Below are 27,385 nucleotides of genomic sequence, written 5' to 3'. Positions count from 1 at the left end.
ATTTGCATGTAATATCATTGGTCAGCTCTGTTAATGTAATGCTATGAATTACGCTACATGCAATAAACTATCTATATACAGTACAGGCAACGCGGATCCCGTATTGGCCCGCGTTACCGTCACGGTATTTTTATCGTTCCCGCGATACACCATCGCGGTTTTTGATCGCGGTATGGATTGCGACCGTGATGACACCGCGACGGTGTGATTTACCGTTATTCCTGCTGCTGCTTGTGTGTTGTTGTTGTTATTTTACCTGTGCTGTACATTACAGACAATGCGGGTCGCGTAAATCCACGTCAAATATGCGACTTCAGATTTAAGCATAACAGCTGCATTGTAAATGAATTGTGGTTCATATTAATATAAAATAAATTAATCATTTTTATGAAATAGAATTTCATGAAATTGGAAACTACATTCGAATTACAACATAACATGATGATTACGTTGTTAAATTTTGTAATGTGTACATAAGAACACATCTTTTTATTTGACGTGCTCATTTCAGTTATTTCTTCTATTAGTTGTTAATCCGGTTTTTAGAACAATCTTAAAATTAAATATTTTCATTAGATAAACTTGTACCAATGCAGAGCAATTTCATCTTCTCGGTTTATTAGTTGACACGCATAGCGCCGCAAAATGTCAATACATGTGTATGTTTTTAATTGAGAAATGAACAAATGTCGGGAATCAACTAACAAATATATTTGTCCATTTAATAGTAAAATTATCATTCATATATAAAGTTGGTGCTGCGTTAAAGCACATTGTTATGTCATTTTGCGTTCTTGTGTATACATATAAAGTTTAAGTCACGATCATTTCCTGTGTATACATGTAGTGATTAAAAAACCCAGGGTAGAAAACGACATGCCCTTGAGGGTTTTCACACCTATCCACGACAAAAGAAAAAGGCTAAATCGCATACGCCTTCTTCTAATCGCACAACGATAACACCTTACAGACCAGAGAGAGAGAGAGAGAGAGAGAGAGACAGAGAGAGAGACAGAGAGAGGGGGGGCGTTTAGGCGTAATTTAACGTACACTTAAGTGAAATATACTAATATCCAATACAAAATACAAAATATAAAATTAGTGTTCATAAAAGAATATGGTACACATTGATTGAATCCATCATTTGAGTCCACGTGCTGCACCTGTCAATCAATTCAGCCCGCAAGCTCTACCACGTGTTCCGTTTCGTTCTATTAGTTTTATTTTAAATAAAGAAAATAAGAAGTATGTCTAACAGTTAAGTTTTTTACAATGTTCGTGATGCTTGATAATCTGTGTTTGGAAAGTTTAATTCGTTGTGGGTTTTCTTTCTTTCTCTTGTTTAGTTTATAATGGAGTTTTTTTGCGGGAAGGACATCTTAAACATGTTTAGCGGTTAAAGAACGCAGTAAAATGGATCAATTGTATAATGTAACTATTTGTAAAATTGTTTAATATGCATCATCAGCATGTAGAATTCTTCTTGGTCAATCGTTACACAGATTATCTACCTGCCTCATTCCTGTGTATTCTGTGCATTCAATCGTAGAGTGATTTCCTGTCAGTGCGATGGTTTCACACCTTTTGTGTAAAACAACTGGGACATAAAACTTTGAGATGGGATGGGGGGGGGGGGGTTAAGTTTACGAAAACGGGTTAAATATGTGTAGTAGCTTTATATTCAATAATATTACATGCACACATAAAATGATATCAATACATTTATGCAATGTTTAAATATTTTTATCAGCATGAAATATCAACAGCAATACTCTCAAAACATGTTCTTAATTCGTTTGAAATGTGTAAGAACATAAGAATACGGTTTTTCGTTCTCAAAAAAATCCATCTAGTTATTCTGCTTAGTGGAGAGAGAGAGAGAGAGAGAGAGAGAGAGAGAGAGAGAGAGAGCGCGAGTGGGGGGGGGGGGGGGGCGCTCGGTTGCGAGCGAACGCTAACCTCTGTTACGGCCGGTAGCTGGTACACCATCATGACAAGGGATACCCACAATATCTTTCGATTACATAATTTTATGCAACTCTGGGTATCTGTAAGGCTCCTTACTCTCCATTTGTTATAATTCAGTTCAGAGAGATACACGTTAATTTGATTTTTCGCATTACGATGGGGCGTATTCGACACGATTTGAAGCTGGAGATAGTTAGAATGCATCGGAGCGGTGCTTCTGTAGCTGGGATTCGTCGAAGACTTATCTCCATGGGACACACCGTTTCCAGAGACACAATTTCCTACTGGATAAGGAAGTTTGAAGTTGGACTCTTTGGTGATGTGTGTGACACTTCTGTGCCTACTGTGTTTTCCTCAGTGACTCACAGAGATGCCGACCTTATTCGGGATTGCTTGACTCGGGATCCCAGCCTCTCCAGCCGAGACATCCACAAAGTTTTGAGGGAGGATGGCGCCACCTTCGGACACTCAACGACCAAGTGGGCGATTGAGGCTACCGGATTCACCCATTCCAAGCCGCGATATGGACAGATGGTGCGTGACGCGAACAAGGTGAAGCGTGTGGAGTTTTGCGAACGTTTGACTGCTTCAAACGACACTTTTGATGATGTTATATTCTCGGACGAGTGTAGTGTTCAACTCAACCAGAACAAGTCCTGCAACTACCGTCCAAAGGATTCACATGCCACAGTGTTGCCCAAGCCGAAGCACCCGTTGAAGATCCATGTGTGGGCAGCAATCAGCAAGCGCGTCGCATCGACAATTAAGCTGTTTGAAGGGATAATGGACTCTGAGTTTTATACGAACATTATTCTAAGGGATACACTGGTGCCATTTATAGAGATGACGTTTGGTCCAAATCATCGGTTCCAACAGGACAACGATCCCAAACACACCTCAAGACGCGCCAAGGAATTTATGGAAGACCATGGGATAAATTGGTGGAATGTTTGGCCAGCAGGTAAATCATTTTTTTTTTAAATAAATTGAATTGGTTTGCTTTGAACATTAGATATTGGATTTTTACAAAGGAACCTCATCTCATGCTAAAGAATGTTCAAAATTATGTACGATAATTAGATAACATTAAAGGTCACGACATTATACAGGCACTATAATACTTTTCAAAGTATATATGCATAATAATCTAATGAATGGGCCATTAATGTAATATGTGTACATATACTTGTTATGTGTACATATACTTGTTATGCGTGTCTACAAACTATTTGTATGACATTGTATGTTTTTATAAATTATTGATTGTGAATTTTTCTTATTAATTAGAGAGTCCGGACTTGAACCCCATTGAGATGGTCTGGAACGAGCTTCCATCTCTCGCAGCTTGGCCCTCATGTCCTGCTCACATCCAGCATGCAAGACCACAGCTCGATCGACTTCCTTAGGCCGGCCCCACTGAACGTCATACTCATTTCCACACTGAATATTCAAGTCTGGCTGAGTCTTGAAAAACACACGGCTTCGCACTTGAAGATTGTCGTCACAAACATAACGCACTAGAAAGTGGGAATCCTCGCGCAATGACAAACGACGAGCCATACTTAACACACAACACAAAATCACTAAAACAAGAATTCACACAAAAAATGTTCTTTACACGTAGAAGACCTTGTAAGAAATGAACCGAACGTGCTAAAACTACATGTACCGGGTTGCTAATTATAGGAAGCCATAATTTTTAATCACTTGCTCATCATTAGTTGACACGCGTGGACTTCAACAACAAACAATACAAAGTAGGCGGACCAATTAATTGTTAAGAAAACACAATCACTGCGCGTACACGTTTATAAATTTATTGGCAATTAAATTCATTTCATGATAATTTTTATTTTAATGATAATCTTTATTTTAATAACCTTAAAATATGATAATGGAATCGAAAATATTTTATTTGAAATTGCTGCTTAGTATTAAATTAAATACTTTGATAATTTATTTAATAGCTATGAATTAAAAAAATAGTAAAAAGACTTCAAGTATCATAATCTTTGTCAAAATCTGGTTAAATATCGTCATTAAATAAAAAGAAACATGCAATTTATTTGTCATTCGGGGAGATAACTCCCGCTTGTATACGATACTCTTCCATCGATAATTTTACCGTGGCGGGGACAGGTAGATGATGAGTTTACCGTGATGGGAACGCGGTATACCTGTCTCACCTGGCCGATCACCTCGATGTGTTTATACCGTGACGGGTCGCGGGAAACACGGGATCCGCGTTGCCTGTACTGTAGCACCGTTTTGTTGATTTCCGGAGTAACATGGCATGAATTACTTTCCTAGCTTTTAGTAGGTAAATTATACTTCCGATAAATATTCTATATATAGCTAACGCATAAGTGAAGAAAACGTGATCATTATGTATGTATCTGTATAAATGTTTTATTTTCTAGGCAAACAAATAAGAGTAACGGTCTTTAGTAATCTACGTGTAATTAATTGTTAATTAAGTAATGCAAGGCGCATGGCGTGCGCATATAGTAAAATTTGCTGGATGCCTTATATGGAGACAAGTGTGATCGGAATAAGACGAACACAAAAATACTGGTTCTTACAAGCAGGAATCCAGAGAGTTTCTGATCCATCCGGTCCTCTCAAACAGCAGTTCCTGATAAATAATGATATACATAGAGTAGAAATGATTGTTGATAGAGATATTAGCATTAGTATCGAAATCATTATAATAATGATTTTGATACTAATGCTACACTGCTTCATTTAAACTCCTTGAAAATCAAAAAGACAAGACATAATAACCACTCAATTCGCTCAATGTACGAGACAACGAATGAACGCAAATACATAAATAATGTCATATACAAACAAGATATTAATAGGGCTTTATAGTCATGGCCCATTTTTTGTCTGTATTTACCCCCTGAAAATGAAAATCTCTCTCTCTCTCTCTCTCTCTCTCTCTCTCTCTCTCTCTCTCTCTCTCTCTCTCTCTCTCTCTCTCTCTCTCTATATATATTATTGTATAAAACCGAACATTTAGAGCAGAAATATTGAAATTATTTCATTAATAGAAAAAATAGTTAATGGCAAAAAAAATATCAAATTCAAAAGGTGAAATATATGTGTTTTGTTCTTGACTAATAACAGTGCACAGGTAAAAAAAATCATGTCTTAAAGTTATGGCAAATCTGATGGTGAATTTGTTGGCCAATTTGTTGGCCATCTAGTGCCTTCTTAGTCAAACACTTTCATTTTAATTGCGTCAGAGATATTTAATGCAGTATCAAACATGCACATGCATATCCGTGCGTAAACAGGCACGTATCATCGGGGAGGGGGGAAGGGAGGCCTGCCCCCCCCCCCCCCCACACACACTTTTTTGTCGCAGAAAAGATTTTTCTTAAATTCACATATTGATCATGAAAAGTGAATTATCAAGGAGTTGCCCCCTCCCCCCACTTTTTTGAGACCAAGTTAAGAATTTAAAAGTAAAAATTAAAAAATTGAACAATGAAAATGAAGAGTTATAGGTGTATTTGGCACCCCCCCCCCCCCCCCCGGGATTGGGATTTTCATGGTTTCGTTCGGGAAGTTGTCTTTTTTTTTTGGCTTGTCAAGATTTTTTAATGAGTCTGCCCCCCCCCCCCCCCGGTCAAAAACGATGCTACGTACGGTGCCTGGCAAATGCAAAAACACGGTCAAAACAATGCTTGAAACGTACGGATAAAATAGCAATGATCAAAGTGCATATATAAATAAGTTAAACGGTGGGTATCAGGTCTATGTTATGTACTGTAATGAATTTTTAAAAACAGTTCAAAAGTGTAACAATAGTACATTCTGTAGTACTATTTCATTTGGAGTTTGGGCGTGACAAAAATTCCTGTTAATCTTCAATCTTCGAACATAGTTAACTAGATGATTTAATTTTCCAAATATGTATATTTTTTAACTGTATGAATAGGTTTGGATGGAAAAGATTTACAGTCTTTTAAAAATGAATCCGTAAGAGTTTAACATTTATGGTTATTAATCAGAAGACTCTTGAGCCTATCTGATCATTTGGTGTTGCACGTCAATGTTAAATGTACCTTTTTTTAAAAATTACCCTCCCAAGTGAATTAAAACAATATAGAATAACATATAATAAAAAGTATCATTTTTTGTCCATGCAGCTTGATATAATTATATATTTCAAAATTTCTGTTTATGTTAATTTTTTTTAAAGTTTTTTCTCTTAATCGTAATAATATAAGATTTAATTTAGTAAAAATATTGTTTTCTCCAAACTGTCATTATCTAAATGATTGAAGATATTATATAAAACAATATTACTTGAGAACCCGTTTAAAATATTTTTGTCAAAGATTGAAATTACCAAGCTATCAAATATAATGCATTGTCTAAATGTATGCGCAACATCTTTAATAACCTATCGTTTGGATCTGAATATATTTTCTTAAATCAGGTTTTCTCCCTTTGCAAATCTCTCTCTCTCTCTCTCTCTCTCTCTCTCTCTCTCTCTCTCTCTCTCTCTCTCTCTCTCTCTCTCTCTCTCTCTCTCTCTCTGTGATATGAGAGGTATAATATTATAATATTATGATATCCAATTTAATTAGATAATAATGATAAATATTTTTGTATTTTAAAAGGAACTTTAAAATAAGATTTGGGAGAAATTGGGAGAAAGATAGGATAACTTAATACATAATATCAGAAAATAGACGTTTACATGTATGAAAACGTTTACCAACAAATCGGAGATTAATGCAGGCTTACGTGGAGAAGAAAGGTTAAATGGTTTAAACTCCCTACTGTAAATCTTGACTATAATCTTCTTAACAAATGAACACGAAATCCCATGCTTGGTAACACATCACATACAGTGTTGTATTAAAAACAAGATGTGGTCGGTTTTTTTTTAATCAGATGCAAGTAGAAATTAACCCTCTTTTAAGTTGCATGTTTCTAAGTCCTCTGTTGGACTCGCCAATGTTTTGTTAATCACCAAGCAAACGACCTTCAATAATGACGATATGTCTTGTTTAATTTTTTAAAGTTCAGACCACAACATATATTGCAGCGAACCCTTTACAACACCTTGCACGTGCAGCATCTAAGTTAGCAAAATGTCAGGCGATGAAATCGATCTCGATAACAGAGACCCAAATAATCTGAACAGCCATTTAGGGGTATGTACGATACAAAGCTCGTTTACGAAATTCACATTTCTTATTCATATCCGTATTTTATTTTATGAAACATTTTCCAGTGGGTTTTTTGTTTGTTTGTTTTTTCTTTGGTACAAATTTTAATATCATTTTCGGATTGTTCAAACTAGAGCACCACGACTGCATCATTGATAGCATATCATAAATCAATACAAAATCTAACATGTTAATCTTTTGATTATTTGTTTGGTCATTTAAAGAAACAGGGGGAAGTGTATAGCACATTCAGCTACCATGACATGGATTCTGCACGTTGTCTCTTTTTAGTATTCTTAAATACTGCATGCAGAAGTATTTTTATTAATTTAAGGTTTTTATCTGTTATAGACTTACTATTAACACCATGATAAACATTTTACCTATATATTTATTACATGTAAATAATTTTTCGCAAAGGTAGTCCTCTACCTGCATCCTCTATTAATCGTCCTTAATTGTTTCGGTTTTGTTTCAAACATTTGTCTTTCTTCCGAACATTGTTAAATAAAATAACATGTATTCAAATAATAATTTGCAATATTTACATTATTTAGTGTCTATTGTCTGTGACAATTTTGTAATGTACAGTCCAATAAATTCAAATGACGCATTATTGGGGCACAACCGGGGTTTGCAATATCAAGAAAAAAGAAAATCACATAACTATGTCAATATTTTAAATATTTTATAGTATCATTGCTGAAAATTATATAAATTTATGTAATAAGGAATTATTTTTTTAGTTTTATGAGATGATAATTTTGGTCGGAGAATGACCAAATCTATCATAAAGTTCTTCAGGTTTTAATGGATTTGACCACGCACGCACGCTCCTACCAAATTAACCAAATTAATTATCACCTTATAATACTCAGAGAATGAGTTTTCCTCCTTGACATTGCACATACCATCGCATAGGAAGCATTTCCATTTCCAAACAATCTTGTTTAAAAATGCTGTTCTAGAGTGAATAATTAAACATATTTTTTTTTATATAAACAAAAGATACTTCTATATTTCGAGGGGGGGGGGGGGGTGTTCAGAATCATAAATCTTTTTATATTTGATACACCTGGTGACTTTCAGTCATTAATTAGTATTTGACCAAGTATTATAACATATTTTGCTAACTGCAAGTCTGTAGCGTTTGGTCTGACAAAAATTGGATACATGTGACATGGGAGCTAATATAGAGACTTACAAGTTAAAATATTGATGCTTACAGACCAAAACTTAGTCTAGTATACAATTTTTAAATATCGTTAAATTTTCAGACAATTTACAATTGATATCGTTACTTGCCTGATGCTTTCTTTTCATTACGCTAATCGACCTCGGAAAAAGAAGAATATAAAACTCACGTACAGATCCAGAGCCACCATTTTGACATCTAAACATTTATACGTCTTCAATTAATAGTTAACTGGCTAATCTGATGGAGTTTAAATGAAAACCAAAGGAAAATAAAGTGATGATATCTGTAGTTAAGTATGTCCTAGAAATTTTCTGGGATCAAATAAATGTACATATTGTGTTCGAAAATATGATAATTCAGTCTAAAGCTACCACAATTTTTTGTGCGCCGTAAATAGCAACTTTTTAACAAGAAAACAAGAAACTGTAGCTTCTGGGTAGTCCATCCGAAGATTAGACCGGGAGCTACTGACCTGCAGTTACATATTTTGGTTGCTTTATTTGGTTCTGTGGGCGTGTGCAAAGTGTAAAAGGGTATGCAAAAAAGAGTAATGGTTTTGAACAATTTTTTTTCTAAATATTATTGTTTTGGATATCATTCTTCGTGTAATATGTATCAATAGATAAAAAATAAGGTTGATGACAATTGCAATAATAGCTAGACATTTTTTTTTACATTCATATCTAACAATGTTCACCCGAAATTTCTCATCAAGTTAATCATCTTTACTGTTTCTTATGCCTGCTCTTTTAGTTAAAATGTCTTTTCAATTGCTAGTTTTTGTATCATCTGTTCATGCTAAACATCTTAATTTGATTGCCAATTTAAAAAAAAAAAATTGCATACCCCTGCCCCACCCCCCCCCCACCCCCCCCCCCCCCAAAAAAAAAGAAAATTAAATAAAACCGCTTGTCGTATGATATAATTATCTTAAAATCTTAGATGTAAAAAAAATTGGCTTTTTAAACTATTTGTACTTAGTCTAGCATTTCGTAGCATTGTCCACATTCACGTAATAATGCTATTATGAATTCCACTTTATTATGTGTTACATAGAGATCACTGGGTACCTGCAGATACACAAATACATATATACATGTATACTATAATTTGATTACACTCAACCAATCGTGAGAAATAAATCGGATCTTTTTTAAACCGTTGATTAATTGAGACTTAATATTGACCGTGAAGTGATCTTTTATAAGTCTTTCAAGTAGTAGCAGTAATCTTCTTTGAATACATTAATCTACGATCGCCTTACACCCCCAGCATCAGCCTTTTGTAGAATCGTTTGAAATGAACAAAAACAAGCTACTTATTGAATCAGGGATCCTGTCGTCATGGTTGGTCGTTAGGAATTGAAAGATTTTGGAAGAATTACTCAAAAGCAGAGGTCAAATGCGAATAAGATTCTGAGACGCTATATTACAACTTAAATCTTTTCCCTTTAAAGGGGCATGGTCACGATTTTGGTCGAGAATTATTTTTCCGATTTTAATAGTTAAAATGTTTCAGTAAGGCATTTTTAATAGGCAACCAAAATTTGAGTGTCATTCGTTGCGTTATAAGCGAGTTACATAGCCTACAATGCTTTGCTATATAAACAAAGCTTTTGTTTACATTTTGAATGTTGAAGTGAAGATTTCAGTTTTACAAGTAAAATGAATGTGTTAGATGTTAAGAACTGTTTATTTATGCTTAAAATGAATAAGGAAATAAAAAAAATTAGCTTGAAAAAGATTATTTCACTGGTATATGGAACTTCTGTAAACAAACACAGGGCACGAGCCTTGTTTACATATCAAAATATTGTGAGCCATGTATCTTGCCTATAACTCTACGACTGACTCTCGAATTTTATTTTGATCATCAGAAATGCATTCCTAAAGCATTGTAAATAAAAAAAACCCAGAAAAATAGAACTTGTCCAAAATCCCGACCATGTCCCTTTTAAGGTAAAGGTCCATACCCCACTTGATAAATAAAATGCGTACAGATTTTTTTCATATTTTTCAAACATGTATATGAGCATATGTTCTTATCAAATTTTACTCAGTTGGTTGGTCCATCGGTATCATTAAAGCTATGGCCGTGGCTAAAAATAGAACCGATTGCGGAAAACGGCGCTTTTTTCATACATAATGAATCTAAGCCTAAGCCTGAAATTTTACTCTCACAAAATCATTTTTTGCCTTGTATCCTATGTAAAATGAAGGAATTATCATTTCAAAACAAATAATTTTTTGTTCACTTGCTTATTTATTAAAATATAGATAAATCTGCTAACAAATGAGATAAAATGATTTAAATTTTCAAAGCGAATTTAAGCTCTTGTAATTTTATTTACGTACAGAATTCTCTGAAATATTGATATTATTTACCCCCTAACGTCCTTCATCAATTGGAAATAAAATTACCCAAAGGACCGGCCTTTTCAGGATCACAATGGGCATATTTTTGGTAAAAAACATTAAAATATATAATTTGAAAAAAGATCCGTAAAAATAAAATTGTGCATAGGTTTATTATTTCATCACTCTAAAAAAATATGTTTAGCTTATTGTTAAATAGAAAACATGATTTAAACAAACTGTTGATTAATCTGAGTGTATTATTTAAATCGCAAAAGATGGTTTCTTTTGGAATCTTTAATTATAATGGATCGAGATCGGTATTTAGAAATTGCAGACACACGCGTGGATAATGCTAACTACCTGATATGCTTTTAAGACAAACTTCTATTCAACCTTTTTTTTAACTGGTTTAAAGACTGTTCTTAAAATGAAATAACTTTTCTTCAGCGTATGGTTTTAATTCTAAAAACATTTTTTGTGTGGAAAATATATATATGCTCGTTGCTAAGCGAAAAGGATAAAGATGATATCGGTCAAATTATTTCCCCTTGTGTATTTATCTCCCTTATGCACTGGAATAGATCTCGGTCAGGATTTCATTTTGGGTGTTTATGGACTTTCGGGGATTAATGTTCAAATATTTGGATTAAACTCAACCTTATAATGCATTGATGTTTATGCAGGAAAACAGTAAGAGGTCTATATTTTCAAAACGAGTACGCAATCGACACAACCCAGTCAAGTTTTCATATCGCTGATTAATAGGCCTAATTGATTGCAGTTGTCAGTATTTTGAATAGCTTTGTTTTGAATCAATTTCTAGGTCAGCTTGATTTCAGAACAAATATTAGACCCGGCCTCGTTAAATTACACCTTTTAACGCTAGCTCTCAATTAGATCGGGCACGGACAAGACGTAATAACGCGTGAATTACGTCAGACGTTGTTTTGTGACGTATGGATAATTACCTTAAAGCTTTAAAAAGCTGAAAAATTTCGCTATATCATAAATAATGATGTAGTGATACAGCTGTAACAGTGTTATATGTGTTCATTTAACTTCACTAGACTTAACGACGATATTTTTACTTTTTACGCTGAATGCATAAAGTACATAATTAAAATAATTCTGTAATAGTATAATTAATATATATAGTATGCTCATTTGATAGAACCATTTTAACAAGACCTTGGACTTTCAGTAGGGCGTAGCTATCTATTTCTTGCGTCAGAAAAAAGTTGAAAATGACGCGGTTTCAAGCAAAATATGCACCGATTGCGTAGTCTTTAAGCTCGAAAGCCAGACAAATCTTGTTGTTTCAAAGAGCCAAAGCTGAATGGCCAGCAATGAAATAGACAGGCATATGTTACATTGCTGTTTGACACAACTACCCAAAGTTCAAGCTCGTGTTAAAATGATTCCTCATCTTTTTACATTTTTACTTAAATTAACATTTTAAAAAAGTCAAATAGATGCAGTTAGATATGTTGTTGTTGTTTTATTTTGACAATTCAAAGCGGCGCTCTGAAATAAAATCGTTCAACTGCAATTTTCAATTACACCTTTTAAATTAGTGTTTCATTTAAGGTACTTCACTACACCGTGACTTATACTTTTTAAGACACTACGTCACAAGATGGCGATTTAAATGTTTTGTTAAACTGTTTGTATCAATCGATTCAGATGTACATGTATATCGTAATAGCTCAGTGGTTAAAGTATCAGGCTTGTGAACCGCAGGTCATGAGTTCGAACACGCCTGGGGCTTTTGTTCATGTTTACTGAATGCAATTTTTGAAAATATCATTTTTTTAAAATCTAAAAGTGCACATTTTTTCGCCTATATGACGCATATACCTCTTATCCATCATCCATCTATCATAATCAAGTAATTTTTCTGCTGATTTAAGAAACTATTTCAAGGTGTAGTGAGGAACCTTAAGTTGGTGTCTATAGTCGGCTGCGATTGCATCACACTATTTTTGTAATCTGATCTGAAACGAGTTGTGGTTTTTTCTTTATATTACGTACGATGTATTATAATACATAAAAATTATTATTCTAATATTTAGACTCTTCATTTCAACAATGTTGTTGTTTAATTTTTCTCCTAGGAAATGAGGCGCAAACAGTTCATAATTATGTAATTGACATTATATGATGATGAAATAAAACAAAGTCAACTAGTTTTTATAAAATTAAACTTGTGCCTATCTACATCCAATTTTATCTCTGACGTTATCTATATTGATAGTTGTAATGACCTTTTTTTAGAATGTTATCTCTTTGATTTTTCAAAGATAAATGTGATTGACTTTTACAGACTCTTCATTTCAACGATGTCCTAGGAGAACCTGACGGTACCCACAGTATTGACTGCGTGTGGAAAATGTCCCACGCCTGCTTCAATCTGTGGAAAGGACTGTGCTACAAGATCCTCACTCTGTGCTTTGGGTGCTGTATCGCTGCTGAATGGGGCTGCGAGTTCGCCATCATTGCCTTCTACCACGTCTGGTTTATTACTCCTTGTCTGAAGATTTTCGAAATCAACTGCGGTCTTTGCCAACGAATCTACACCAACTGCGTCAATTGTTGCGTGGTACCTTGCTGTGAAGCCTTCGGAGGAATGTTCCATCATTTCAAAAGCACGTGAAAAACGCCCATAATTAGAACAATATTTTGTTGAGATATTAAGTCAGATGTTTCTGTTGTTTTGTCGAAATATGCATTCACTATCTGTATTTCTTTTGGATATTTTCGTAATGTTTACTGGTTTCTTTTCGAACACATTAGAATCACAAATTGACAAAATAATAGATAAAGCTATACTCTTTTTTAAACTGTTTATTAGCTTCACAATGTTTATCTCTCTTAAATGTAAAATAAATTTTGTTGCGATATTTTACTTCCATTGTAATTCTTTAAAAGAAGTAGAAAGAAGGAAGATAATGCATTTTTGTTGTTTTTATTTTTAACTCACCTGAGCTGAAAGCTCAAGTGAGCTACTCTGATCACATTTTGTCCGTCGTCCGTCTGTCCGTCTGTAAACTTTTTACATTTTGAACTTCTTCTCTAAAACCGCTTATCCAATTTCAACCAAATTTGGCACAAAGCATCTTTATGGGAGGGCAAATATAAATTGCAGAAATAAAAGTCCGATCTATTTTCAAAGCGGAGAAAACCTTGAAATTGTAGAAAAAGGGAGGGGGTGCATTTTTAAAATCTTCTCAAGGACTACCGAGGCAAATTCAACGTACTTTATCATTTAATATCCTTATGGGAAGGAAAATATAAATTGCAAAAATTAAGGGGTAATTCTGTTTCAAATCTGAGTTATTACGAAAATAATAATAAAGGAAAGGCGTGTTTCAATCAGTTTAATAGCTTCGGGCTCGGCATCCGGTAAAATGGGTAGGCAAGACTTGGCCAGTGCAAAACAAAAGATTGGCAGGTATTAATCTGCCAATCTCATTAAAATTTCAGGATATTTGATGGACTAGTATATTTGTATTCGCTGTAAATATTGCTGCAAAATAATGCGTATTTGGAATTGACGATTGCCGATTTGCCCCGGCTTTTATTTTGCCACGGCCCGGGTTTGCATATCCATTTTACCACGACTCGTATTCCATACTTCTAAAACGAGGTTCTTTGTTTAAAGCAGCCATGACATTATACGAAAAAGGGTCGATCTGACTATGATGAATTTGCTTGTTGTGCAACAGTTCGCGTATGAAGGGAAATTTTGAATCATGCAAAATATATTGGTGCCGATTTTGTGAAGTAAATTGAGGCTAAATATTTCAATGCGTTGACAGTTTTCACACATGACGTTGGTGTTCGCTTGTTCTGATTTTCGTTTCGTTTTCATTATTTATGCTTTGTAACCTGGAAACTATCGTCTGTATTTCGTGATTTTTGCATCTTAAATCAAACAGAGACTTCGGTAAATCAAACAGTTAACTGTTTACCTGCGCAAAATAAGCAAAATCAGATGATGGGGTAGGTGCCTACTGAAATACAATTCATTCTATCGGTAATTCGGCATTATCTTTTGTGTAATGATAGATTAATGAAAAAGGTTTTGTTGAGATGCTCGGCATTTTCTCGAGTTTATTTAGTTTAAATAGAGTTTGATATCGCTGTCGGAAATAAGTAGGTATATACATGTATATATATGATTCATTTCCAAAACATGAATTCGTTATACATGTAGTCCATGTTTCTTGTGTTTAGAACCATTCTAACAAGGCCTTGGACTTTCCGTAGGACGTAGCTATCATTTCTTGCGTCAAAACATGTTTAAAAATGATGCTGGATTCAAGTGAAATATGCACCGATTGCGTAGTCTTAGCTCAAAAGCCAGACAAATCGTGTTGATTTCAATGAGCTTTCACTGAGTTGGCAGAAATGAAATAGACAGGCATACGTCACATTGCTGTTTGACACAACTACCCAAAGTCCAAGCTCCTGTTATAATGGTTCTAATTGTTTACAATTTCTATTTACTAACCATATTTGAGTGTTAAGCTTCGAATTATAAGCAAGATATAGAGATTTGCTCACAATTCTATGTTTGTACACAGATCTTAAAAACTAAAGATTAAAAAAGTAAAAAAAATTGTCAATATTTATTAAGAAAATTTTCAAAGTCTGTTCTTCCAGAAACCAACTTTAACAACTTATTGTATTGTAAACTTAGCCTTTTTAGCTCACCTGAGGGTGGGACCACAATGGGGGGTCGAAGTTTAACAAATGAATATATAGAGTAAATCTTTAAAAATCTTCTTCTCAGAAACTAATCAACCAGGAAAGCTAAAACTTGTGTGAAAGCATCATCAGGTAATGTAGATTCAAATTTGTGAAAATCATGACCCCCGGGGGTTGGGTGGGGCCACAATGGGAGATCGAAGTTTAACATAGGAATATATATAGAGTTAATCTTTAAAAATCTTCTTCTCAGAAACTAATCGGCCAGGAAAGCTGACACTTGTGTGGAAGCATCCTCAGGTAGCGTAGACTCAAAGTTGTGAAAATCATGACCCCCGGGGGTAGGGTGGGGCCACAATGGGGGGTCGAAGTTTAACATATGAATATATAAAGTAAATCTTTAAAAATCTTCTTCTCAGAAACTAATCGGCCAGGAAAGCTGACACTTGTGTGGATGCATCTTCAGGTAATGTAAACTCAAAATTGTGAAAATCATGACCCCAGGGGGTAGGGTGGGGTCACAATGGAGGATCGAAGGTTAACAAAGGAATATAGAGTAGATCCTTAAAAATCTTCTTCACAGAAACTAATTAGCCGGCAAAGCTGAAACTTGTGTGGAAGCATCCTCAGGTAGTGTAGATACAAAGTTGTTTTAAAGTCGTGAAAATAATAACCCCTGGGGGTAGGGTGGGGCCACAATGGGGGGTCGAAGTTTAACATATGATTATATAGAGTAAATCTTTAAAAAATCTTCTTCTCAGAAAGTAATCAGCAAGGAAAGCTGAAACTTGTGTGGAAGCATCCTCAGGTAGTGTAGATTCAAAATTGTGAAAATCATAACCCTGGGGGTAGGTTTGGGCCACAATGGGAGGTCGATGTTTTACATAGGAATAAACAGAGTAAATATTTAAAAATCTTCTTCTCAGAAACTAATCAGGCAGGAAAGCTGAAACTTGTGTGAAAGCATCCTCAGGTAGTGTAGATTCAAAGTTGTGAAAATCATGATCCCCAGGAGTAGGGTGGGGCCACAATGGGGGGTCAAAGCTTAACAAAGGAATATATAGGGTAAATCTTTTAAAATCTTCTCAGAAACTAATCAGCCAGATGATTCTTTATAATTGTTAAGACTTTGGCCCCAGGACAATTCTTTGGCCTCACGAGAAGGTTCAGAGGTTGATGTACGTTTATATCCCATATATAAACTATTGTTAAGTATCTTTTTGAGAACTGCAATACTCAACATATGATATGACTATAAAATCATCCTGTTAGAAAAGGGACTAATGATTATAACCATAAGAATATTCAGGGGAAAATGGATTTTATTTATACAGGATCTACATGTATTATGTACATTGTCCAGATAGTTTGTATTATGACTCCAGTAAGCTGATTTTATCATACCTATTGTTCCTCATGTGAGCGATGTGGCCCATGGGCCTCTTGTTTAACTAACATCAACAAATACCGGTATCACTCCAAAGTCTGATTAATCTCAGAAAAACCAAAGTATAAAATCAAAACGGTGTAAAAATGGCCACGACCATACAGCCCTCTTAATTAATGAAGTTATAATTAATGGGCATAATAAGAACTGATTTATATGCCAACTGAACCGAAATATTTTACACGACGATGAAAATATACCAGGTTAATCCTGATTATGAAATTTGGTTTGAAGCAAAGAAGCACAAAAAAACAATGGTTTCTTTTTTTTTAAAAAACCACAGTTGTTAATCTAATCTTTCTTAATCAGGAGGTTTACGTCAAACAAATGTTTTCTTACTAGTCCATAGGTTAGCATTACAATAGTAACTACCCAAATCACATTGCAAAGTAACCTGCTACATTGTTTTTGGCCATGCAAAATGTTTCAAGAAGTCGGTGAACGTCGCCTTTTCGATAATCAATATTAAATAAAAACATCCTTGTTTAGCCTTCAATGAATAAATTAAATATTGTTTGTATTATTTTAAAATATCTTTAATCAAATTATTGATGTCATTTTAACTGATAGTTCTTTTATCTATAATTTAGTGTTGGTGTGCAAAACAAAAATTAAAGTACCCTCTTAAACTAAAGGTATAAATAAATTAATTTATCAATTAAAAAAATTGCTTTTTCTAGTTATAAATTATTAATATACTGGTTTATAAAGGCATAGTCAATAGTAAACCAAAAATGTTTAATGTCGGTCGCTGAGTTTTGTATATACATGTATATACTCGTATCTTACAAGTCTTTCATGCCTAACCAAAGATCGTTACAATACTGAATGCTAACAAAGAAAAACAATTTTTAAAGCAAAATGGAATGTAACGAGCACTAGGATATTGTTTTTTCTAAACATAGCGAAAACAGACTAAAAATGATTTCCTAGAAAGAGAACTACCATTCAAATAAACACAGAGAATAAGTCCAATGTTCAAACAACTTTTATTTAATATAACGCTTTCACCACACTGGGCTCTTCAGTAGATTTTACACGACATACATGTTTCTACTGAGGAGCCCGGTAGGGCGAAATTCTTTGTGTTTATTTATCCCCAGTACCAAGAAAAACTATATATATATATATATATATATATATATATATATATATATATATATATATATATATATATATATATATATATATATTATAACCGCTAATAAACATTTCACTGAAAGTGGCTAAAATTATTTATAGATAAAGAAAACTTTACAAGATATATACAAAAATATAGGGAACAAAACTGGATTTACCAAACGTAGGACAATTCACAATAAATGTAATTATAAGTACACGTAATCTCGCTGCATTAGCACAAACACAGCCAGTTAAATGCATTTTTTGATAGCTGGACGTAAAAAAAGATAAATTTCCATTCGTTACCCATCTTTTTTGAAAGTGTGTTAAGGTCTAATTTTACTTGAACGTCCATCGATCAATGACCAAAGTTTGGTGTTTTAATCCAAAATTACCGTTACACAGTTAATCGGTGTATTAGAGTTAACACAAGGGGTTTACCTTTGGTTTCTACGACAAATAGACATGGTCAAGTAAACACGGCATATATAGACCAAGAAAATAACAGCCGTGTTCTGTCAAACTCCGCAGAAGTCTTTAGCAGTAAGCACGGACAATAATAAATAAAATGGCCGGTGACGAAATTGATTTGTCTAACAGGGATCCTAATGGACTCAATTCTCATCTGGGGGTAAGAAATAAATACAGTTTTTATTTATAAAGTTGACGTAGGCCTATTTAATATGGTATTTTTATACTATCACACTTGTTTAATCATATGGATACAGTAGAGTGTTTAAAAAGTTTTCAAATGAATATTGGCAATTTTTTTTATCTTAAGCATTAGTAAATATTTGAAATTTTAGGCGAAAATTTTAATTAAAATGAAAAAGGGAGCTTTTAAAATGCCCCTTTTTAAAAAAAAAATAGCCTTTCTTTAACTTTTCTCATAGGCGCAAACAGTTCATATGTAATTGACATTAAATGATGATGAAATAAAACCATAAAAACTATAGTTTTTATAACAGTAAATCTGTGCCTATTTACATTCATTTTTCTCTGACGTTATGTATGGTGATAGTTGTAATGACCTGTTTTATTACTATGAAACAAAAACATAGCAAAATAAATGACTAACAATATAAATTTATTCTTGAAGCTATGAAAAATTACAAAAAATATTCAATCATCCTTTTCTTTCCTAATAAGGTATAAATGTACATTTCGAAACCCATAAAAACCGAAGCAAAACAATTTGAAACAAAATATAAATATACAAAACAAACTAAACACTAGACATACAATACCTGCATTTGATCTTTTTTGAAATTTTATCTCTTTGATTTTTTCAAAGATAAATGTGATTGACTTTTACAGACTCTTCATTTCAATGATGTCCTAGGAGAGCCTGACGGTACCCACAGTATTGACTGCGTGTGGAAAATGTCCCACGCCTGCTTCAATCTGTGGAAAGGACTGTGCTACAAGATCCTCACTCTGTGCTTTGGGTGCTGTATCGCTGCTGAATGGGGCTGCGAGTTCGCCATCATTGCCTTCTACCACGTCTGGTTTATTACTCCTTGTCTGAAGATTTTCGAAATCAACTGCGGTCTTTGCCAACGAATCTACACCAATTGCGCAAATTGCTGTGTCGTACCCTGTTGTGAAGCCTTCGGAGGAATGTTCCATCATTTCAAAAAATAATACATCCTTCTTTTATATTTCCACGATGAACGTTTATGCAAAGATTCAATTTTCAGCTGCTTTTAACTTTTAACCTTTGAACTTTTTGAAAGACACATATATTAAATGTGTCCTTGATTTTTTCTTCATTAATTAGCTATCAGTAACAACGTTTTCTTATAACATGATTACCTACATCTCTTTTTTAGAAACTACATGCATTCTTAAAGCATATTTAGATATATATCAACATTCAACATATTTTTTCCCATTTTGTTTCAATATCAACTTTGCAATGCGATTTATATTATTATTTTACAGACGTAACTTATTTATTAAATTGTTTTACTATGACTTAGTTTTATTTTTAAAACTTCCTACGTTGCACCAAATCTTTTTGTTCGGAAATGTACCCCCCCCCCCCCTCGTCGTACTTTATTTTAACCCGATATATAGCTAGATAATCTAGTATACAGTTTGGCGAATGTATTTTATCCGATTAAGACTTCTTAACTTTTTTATTTCGATCTTTTGCGCCGCTTTGCTTTAAGTTTTATCAGAAAGCTTTATTGTGTATACATAGTAAGATTAAGGAGTGTCTAAACCATGTCATATGTACCAATAACTTGGCCTCATTAGGATTGTTAAATTCAAAGATAAAAAAAATATAGTAAAATACACTCAAGTTGGTTTAAACTTTTTTATGAGATCCAAGGATAGCCCCTTTGCCTTTCCGTTTGCTAAAATTTAACCCATACAAAATATTTATATTCAATAAGCATCTGTTACGGCTTCTAAAGGGGGGGGGGGGGGGGTGGTGGGTTACGAGCTTTTGCAAGTTTCCTTTTACTATGTATCTTCAATTTAGTATAGACTCTTTGGTAGATCACAATATTATTCATCAGACGTCGATGAATAATGGGGGAGAGGGGAAAAATAAAGAATTGTTTTCTAATATTCTTTTGGTTTATCAATTTTAGTTGAAAGCATATAAATGCTTCCTTGGTGGTGTAGAAACAACCTTAATTAAATCATGAATCCCAGAACCAGGATTTGAAATTATAGATTAGAAAATGAGACGCAAAAGTTGATATGATAACTGTTATCTTAATGGGGTGGACAATGCAACCCAATGATATAACAAACTTTGTCTCCTCACCTGCAGCCATAAAACGTAAAGGACAAACTAAATGTACATTGTACACACGTATATTGTGATCGCTCAAAAAAAATGTATAGCCCGTATTTTGAATAGATCGTTTATTCACGTTTATCCAAAAATTAATATTCCACTGGCTGACATTCTTAGCTTTTTAAAAAGCTAGCCTTGTTGAAGTTTGGTTTAGATATAATGTAGGCAGTTATGCATAAACTAGCGGTTTTTAATTTTATACAGTTTTTATATAACGACAGATTGGTAGTAAACCTTATACATTAATTTGTAAACAGTGAATAAATTGTGTTCTACAGTGTTCGTCTATGTTCATTAATGAGACGGAGAAGTTGAATAGTGGAGAGAGAGGGGGATCCCAATTTTTTTTTTCAAAGCAGTCTTTGTATCGGACCTTAAAATTCAGAGAGCAATCTTAGCAAAGTTACAACTTAGGGTAATTTATCTGACATTGATGTAGTTTGTTTTTTATTTGAATTTATAGGAATAATTTCTGGAAAGCAACGAAGAAAAAATCGGGACATAGAATATACAAAAATAAACCAATATGGTTCAACATATAAGGCATTGTATATCATATTCATATGTGAAGTGTAAATTGCGCGGGATATCATCTTACTTACTTACTTAGTCCTCTTCGTTCCTTGTAGAGCATTGGGCTACTACAGTCGCTCTCCATCTCACTCTGTATTGGGCTGTTCTTTTTGCCTCATTTCAGGTCTTACCAATACTTCCAAATAACTTTAAAAAGTTCTTTCAATATTGTTCTTTTCCAGCTGTGTAGTGATCTCCATTGTTTTCTCTGGCCTTGTGGATTCCAGTCTTGTGTCTCTCTGATGATGTTGTTTTGGGGCTTTCTCCATGTGTGACCAATCCGTCGCCTTGTTTTTTTTTATCTGGAGGGATGTTAGTTCCTGGCTGGTACTTTACTTCTTTATCCCAAGTCAAGAGTTTCTGATTCGCTCCGCTCTACATAAACCTTTGATCGAATAGGCAGAATCAGACGCGGTTAGAAACCTCGCACGATGGTTGGTGTCATGCAAGTTTGCATGATACTATAAGAAACGTTAATAATGATGTTAATTGTGCAATGTGCATTAATCAATGTCCGAGTGAAACCATTTTTTCTACAAATTTGATTTTGTTCATGGGAGCAGCCATATTGCTGTATTGTTTCTGTTTATAACGCATTCTCTGATTGGCTAGAACAAGAGGTCACAAAAGTTCAAAAATGAAATCTCTTACTAGATGGCGTAATCGTTAACCCGCATATGTATTGTCTTTTCGGTCAAGGGTTTATGAAGAGCGGAGCGGATCAGAAACTCTTGACTCTGGAAGATGCTTTACATATGTGTTGTTGGCATTTGTTGGTAAAAAACCTGGATTTTTTGTTGTAGTCCTGTTGTTAGTCTCCAGGTTTGACATCCGTATTATGGTGTATAGAAGCACCGACTTGACATTGGTGTTAAATATCCTGATCTTTGTACTTTCCCTTAGTGTGGTGGAACTCCAGACTGGTTTGAGCATTGAGGAGGCTTGTCGGGCTTTGCTTATTCTGGCTGTAATATCTTCATCTGAGCCACCTGTCTTGCTAATAATGTACCCTAGGTAATTGAATTGCTATACCTTTTCCAGGTCTTCCCCCTCGATTGTGATTGGTCCACCTTTTCTTATCTTCCCTTTCATAATTATTGTTTTCTTGCTGTTAGTATTGAGCCCTATCATCTTTCCAATTTCACTTAGTATGTTGGTCTTTTCTCCGATGTTTTTTATTTGGTGGGACAGTAAGGCAACAAGATCGTCAACAAAGTCTAGGTCTTCTTATCTTCTGACCATTGTCCACTGTATTCTCCTTGACTTGTCAAATGCCTTTTGTGTTATCCAGTCTATCACTATTAAGAAGAGGGTGGGCAAGAGTAAGCAGCCTTGTTTCAATCCGGTATATACTTAAAAGGAATCAGTGAGGAATGTTTCATGTATCACTTTGACTGAGAATACTTCATATAGGGTCTTTATGATATTCACTATCTTAGATAGTATTCCATAGTGTCTCAGTAGTATTCACATTCCATTATTGTTGACACTGTCGAATGCCTTTTCAAAATCAATAAAATTTATGTACAATGATGACTGTCATTCGACAGATTGTTCAGCAATTATTCTTAGAGTTGCTATTTGGTCAGTAGAGTTTCTGCTGGATCTAAAGCCTGCCTGTTCATTCCGTAAAACTTTATCAACTGCATCTTTTATTATGTTTAATATGACTCTACAGAAGATCTTACTAGCTATTGGTAGTAAGGATATCCCTCTCCAATTTTCACAGCAGCTCAAGTCTCCCTTTTTAGACAGTTTTACAAGTAGCCCATTAGTTTTGTTCCATTCTATTGGTATTCTTTTGGCTTCCCAGATTTTATTTAATAGCTTTCACAAGTATTCACGTATCTCTTCTCCTCCATATATTAGCATATTTTAGCGCCTCAGGTGGTATACCATCAAATTCCTGCCGCTTTTTTTTTTTTTTTTTTCTTTCGGTGGTAAGGTTACCGGTTGATCTGGTTTTGGCCTATTCAGGACACCGATGAAGTGTTCATTCCACCTTTCCATATGTTCGTTTAGCTTGGTGAGGACCTTACCATCTTTATCTTTGACAGGTTTAGCCGTGCATGATTTACGCCTGCTTAAGGTTTTTGGTGATGTTATTAATAGAGAGTTTTTATATCACACATGTAGGCAGCTCTTTACGCTTCTGTTGCAAGTTGGTTAACATACTGTAGTTAATATAAACTTGACGATTGTTTTAACTTTTGAGCTCAGTTGGACATATTGAAAAAAAAAAAACCACACACAATGCATTCTTTGCTAAATTGACAAACAGTTTCTGAATTAGATTTTTTCTTTTTTTCATAAACTTACGTAGGTTGACAATTTACATTAAAGAACAACTCATTTATTGAATGCACTGTGATATTTTAAAAACATCAGTGCGAGAAAAAATATTTACAACAAGGCGTATATCTTTTTCCGTTCTTAAACGTTTACTGAATATCATGTTTTGGAAGGTAAATAAGGGATATTGAACCTTCTTCCTGTTATCAATTAAATGATGTCATGGTAATTGCATGTAAATTAAGTTAACCCCACCTCCAACCCCATCCCCGTTCTCAAAGACGGTAAATTTGATTCACCAGTGTTAACAAAACATCATACTATCAACAGGTTAGAATTTTGTGATTTTTACATAAATTATTTATTCAATGTACGTTAAGTGTCTTGATAATAAAAAATGTAGATGTATCTTATAACACACTTTGAAAAAAATTCAAACTAGGTTAACTTGGTCTTATATTAAAGCGCATTTAAAAAATTCCAAGTGCGTTGATTAGGTCCAAACGTGTTCGAACATTTTTTTTTCCGAAGTGCGTTATTTTTCAAAGTGTTTTGCCGCAAGGCTTACGCATTCGGTTACACACCATGCATTCAGAGATGAAAGAAAAGAAAAAAGACGAAGACAAAAAGAAATATGTTTTTGTTCAATACTAACAATCTAATTTCTTTATTTCTCTGAATAGGGGGCGAAAGTGGTGTTCTTTATCTGCATTGATATTGTAAGAAAAATTATCAAGGACTAATATATATTTATTTGTTGATGGTAAGGGTGATATTAATATTTCAAGAAAAAAAAAACATTTTCCGATGACAATGCCCGAAATATAATTTTTTTTTGAAAAGGAATCTTCATATATCCCAAACATTCATTCAATAAGTTGTTCATTATACCAAACGACATAAATTGATACAAAGTACGTCGAGTTCTAAAGATTTAATTTTCTTCTTTTATTTCCATTATTTTGAATCTATTTTTCGTTTTTGATATTTTTTTGGAAAGGGGGGGGGGGTGCCGAAAGGGGTGTATGAACATTTTTGCTCATCTCAGGTTTTTTCATGTCATTGAATTGAAATAAACCCGAAACTTCTAAGGATATGATATTTGTTCACCCAGGAGACACGACGTTTTGTTCGCCATTTAACTGTCTAGACCATTCTTATGATACATTGCATAGAGTTATCATATTGACGTTTAATACATTACTTCGTCAAACTTGTTTATTCGAGACACGTATGTTTAGAATTGCGCATGTGAGTTTCAAAAAACATATGTTTAAGTCTACAAAATACGAAGGGGAGGAAGCAAGCTTATATACATTGTATATACAAAATATGATTGTATGAGAATATTTTTATCACGTTGACAAAATAATTCATTCCTTCATTACTTTTTTTTTCAAAAGAATAAATGTTAATAAATATCAATTAAGATATACATGTAACAAAATGTCTTACTAATACTGTAGCTATGGATTAAATTTGGATAGTGAATAGTACATACTGTGTTTTTGTATTTGCATATACATATAGGTGTTCAATGATACATCTGTTTTAAAATCATTGTAAACTTCACTTACAGTGGTAATTCTGAAATGTTATTAAATCAATAGCATTCTCCTTTAAATTCATGAATAACGTTCCGTTCTAAATTACATGAATTCATGTAAGAACCTTATAAGATCGATTGGGGGAGTCGATTTAAAAAAAAAACAAGTAGAGGATAAATTCTACAAAACCGATTATAGAAAGAATTGATAGAAAATGGCATAATTTAATCTTCCGAATTTTTTTTTACGGTAGTGTTGGGTGGGGCTGGTTGAAAGCTAAAGCAGTTTCATTAGATTCCTTAAAATTTTTCTTTCATCGTACAGCATGTCATATAAGAATCTTAAATAAATATACGCACGCATATTTACTAGTAGGTTTGTTGATGGATTATTTTTTTTAAAAAACCTGTACCTCTTCTCTTTATAGATCCGCTTTGCCGCGATACACGCTTAGATACATACTTTTGATTCAGACCAAAACATAAAAACATTCAATAACCAATTGCCCGTGTGTATTAATACAATAATCCCCCTTTTTAAGTTGTATTAATCTCAGGTCTCCAATATAAATATATAAACTAAACAATAGAGCCATGTCAACCGACGATTAGGTGACCATATACTAATAGAAATCAGTTTGTCGGTGGAATTCGAACTGTAAGCATTCAACATGAGCGGAGACGAGATTGATCTGTCCAACAGGGATCCCAATGGATTGAACGCTCATCTTGGGGTAAGAATTTAAGACTTCAAATCAAATATTTTTTTGTTTAGTTTTTCTTTCAAACAAATTTTCTGAATCAAATATTTTCATTTTATACCGTTTTTCTTCATCTATTTGTATTTATTAATCTAGGAAAGTATTTATTTCATCTAAATGATAATTGCATGTATATATATACATATAATATTTTATATATATATATATATATATATATATATATATATATATATATATATATATATATATAATAAATAATCCTTTAGATTTTTAAGCTTTAAAAGAAAAAAATTCTAAGCAAGTAATATGTAGGGAAATAGCAATCGAAATATTTTTTCAGGGATAGGCAACTAAATATAAATTAGTTCTAAGGCCATTTTACATACACAATCTCCAACTTGTCCCAATGCTCTGAAAGTATTCTTGCATGAGTTGTAATGCTTATTACATTTTTTTTGACAGACTCTTCATTTCAATGATGTCCTAGGAGAGCCTGACGGTACCCACAGTATTGACTTCGTCTGGAAATGTTCTCACCTCTGCTTCAATCTGTGGAAAGGACTGTGCTACAAGATCCTCACTCTGTGCTTTGGGTGCTGCATCGCTGCTGAATGGGGCTGCGAGTTCGCCATCATTGCCTTTTACCACGTCTGGTATATTACTCCTTGTCTGAAGATTCTGGAGATCAACTGCGGTCTCTGCCAAAGAATCTACACCAACTGTGCGAACTGCTGTGTCGTACCCTGCTGTGAAGCCTTTGGTGGATTGTTCCATCATTTCAAGAAATGAGGACTTCATCATTTTTATTAGCGTTAAATGCACCTTTGACTTTGCATATAAAGACTTCTTTTAGATCCTTTGTAACATAAATTTAAAACATTGCATCTTTTTCTTTTGTTTGAAAGAAAGACTAGCACAAAATGTTTTAGATTTATAGACTATTGATTTGAATCAACTTTTTTTTAAAGAAAACTTTAAAACCTGTTTAAGATTTATAATAAAACAGAAAATAAATTACTGTTGATTTCTTCCAAATGCCTTGTTTTGTGTGATTTTTTTTGTTGGGCTCATTGTATAATTGCAAAGGCTTGCACCAAAACTGTAGGTACTATTCCAACTTGAAAGAGAACGTAGATTGAAAAGCATGTCAGTTGGTCTGTGAATTGGTATATATCTAATATATGGTAATCTTGTTCTTAGTAACATTCTACATACTTCGTGTTTGCAATGTTAAGTTGCTCAGCTGCGAAATTCCTTCTTTCTTAAGACTTATAGCTTAGGACATAATATAATAAAGGATTACGTTATCAAGCTGAATGAACGTCAGTTTGTTGAGAGTAATTGTTTTAAGAATGAGTACAGGAGTTAATCTTACTCAGGATTAAAGATGTGACCATGCCACGATTTAGTATTATTTACGATATGAAATATGATTATGCATTT

General features: G+C 33.8%; 3 protein-coding genes across 3 annotated transcripts; all 3 read left to right on the top strand.

The window, feature by feature from the left end:
• The first annotated feature begins 6,982 nt into the window (after window positions 1–6,982).
• On the top strand, window positions 6,983–13,669 carry LOC128160347 (caveolin-1-like). Its single transcript, XM_052823655.1, has 2 exons — window positions 6,983–7,145; window positions 13,039–13,669. Exons 1-2 carry the CDS (start codon window positions 7,083–7,085, stop codon window positions 13,366–13,368), a joined length of 393 nt encoding a protein of 130 aa, XP_052679615.1. The 5' UTR covers window positions 6,983–7,082; the 3' UTR covers window positions 13,369–13,669.
• Window positions 13,670–18,465: 4,796 nt separating this feature from the next.
• Window positions 18,466–19,971, top strand: LOC128160349 (caveolin-1-like). Its single transcript, XM_052823657.1, has 2 exons — window positions 18,466–18,625; window positions 19,312–19,971. The coding sequence occupies exons 1-2, from the start codon at window positions 18,563–18,565 to the stop codon at window positions 19,636–19,638; spliced, it is 390 nt and encodes a 129-aa protein (XP_052679617.1). The 5' UTR covers window positions 18,466–18,562; the 3' UTR covers window positions 19,639–19,971.
• Window positions 19,972–25,794: 5,823 nt separating this feature from the next.
• On the top strand, window positions 25,795–26,903 carry LOC128160348 (caveolin-1-like). The gene is made up of 2 exons (XM_052823656.1): window positions 25,795–25,954; window positions 26,405–26,903. Exons 1-2 carry the CDS (start codon window positions 25,892–25,894, stop codon window positions 26,729–26,731), a joined length of 390 nt encoding a protein of 129 aa, XP_052679616.1. The 5' UTR covers window positions 25,795–25,891; the 3' UTR covers window positions 26,732–26,903.
• The last annotated feature ends 482 nt before the right edge of the window (window positions 26,904–27,385 follow it).

The sequence above is a fragment of the Crassostrea angulata genome, chromosome 8 (genome assembly GCF_025612915.1).
Source record: "Crassostrea angulata isolate pt1a10 chromosome 8, ASM2561291v2, whole genome shotgun sequence".
Taxonomy (NCBI): Eukaryota; Metazoa; Mollusca; class Bivalvia; order Ostreida; family Ostreidae; genus Magallana; species Magallana angulata.
This window is presented reverse-complemented; position numbering and strand designations above follow the sequence as displayed.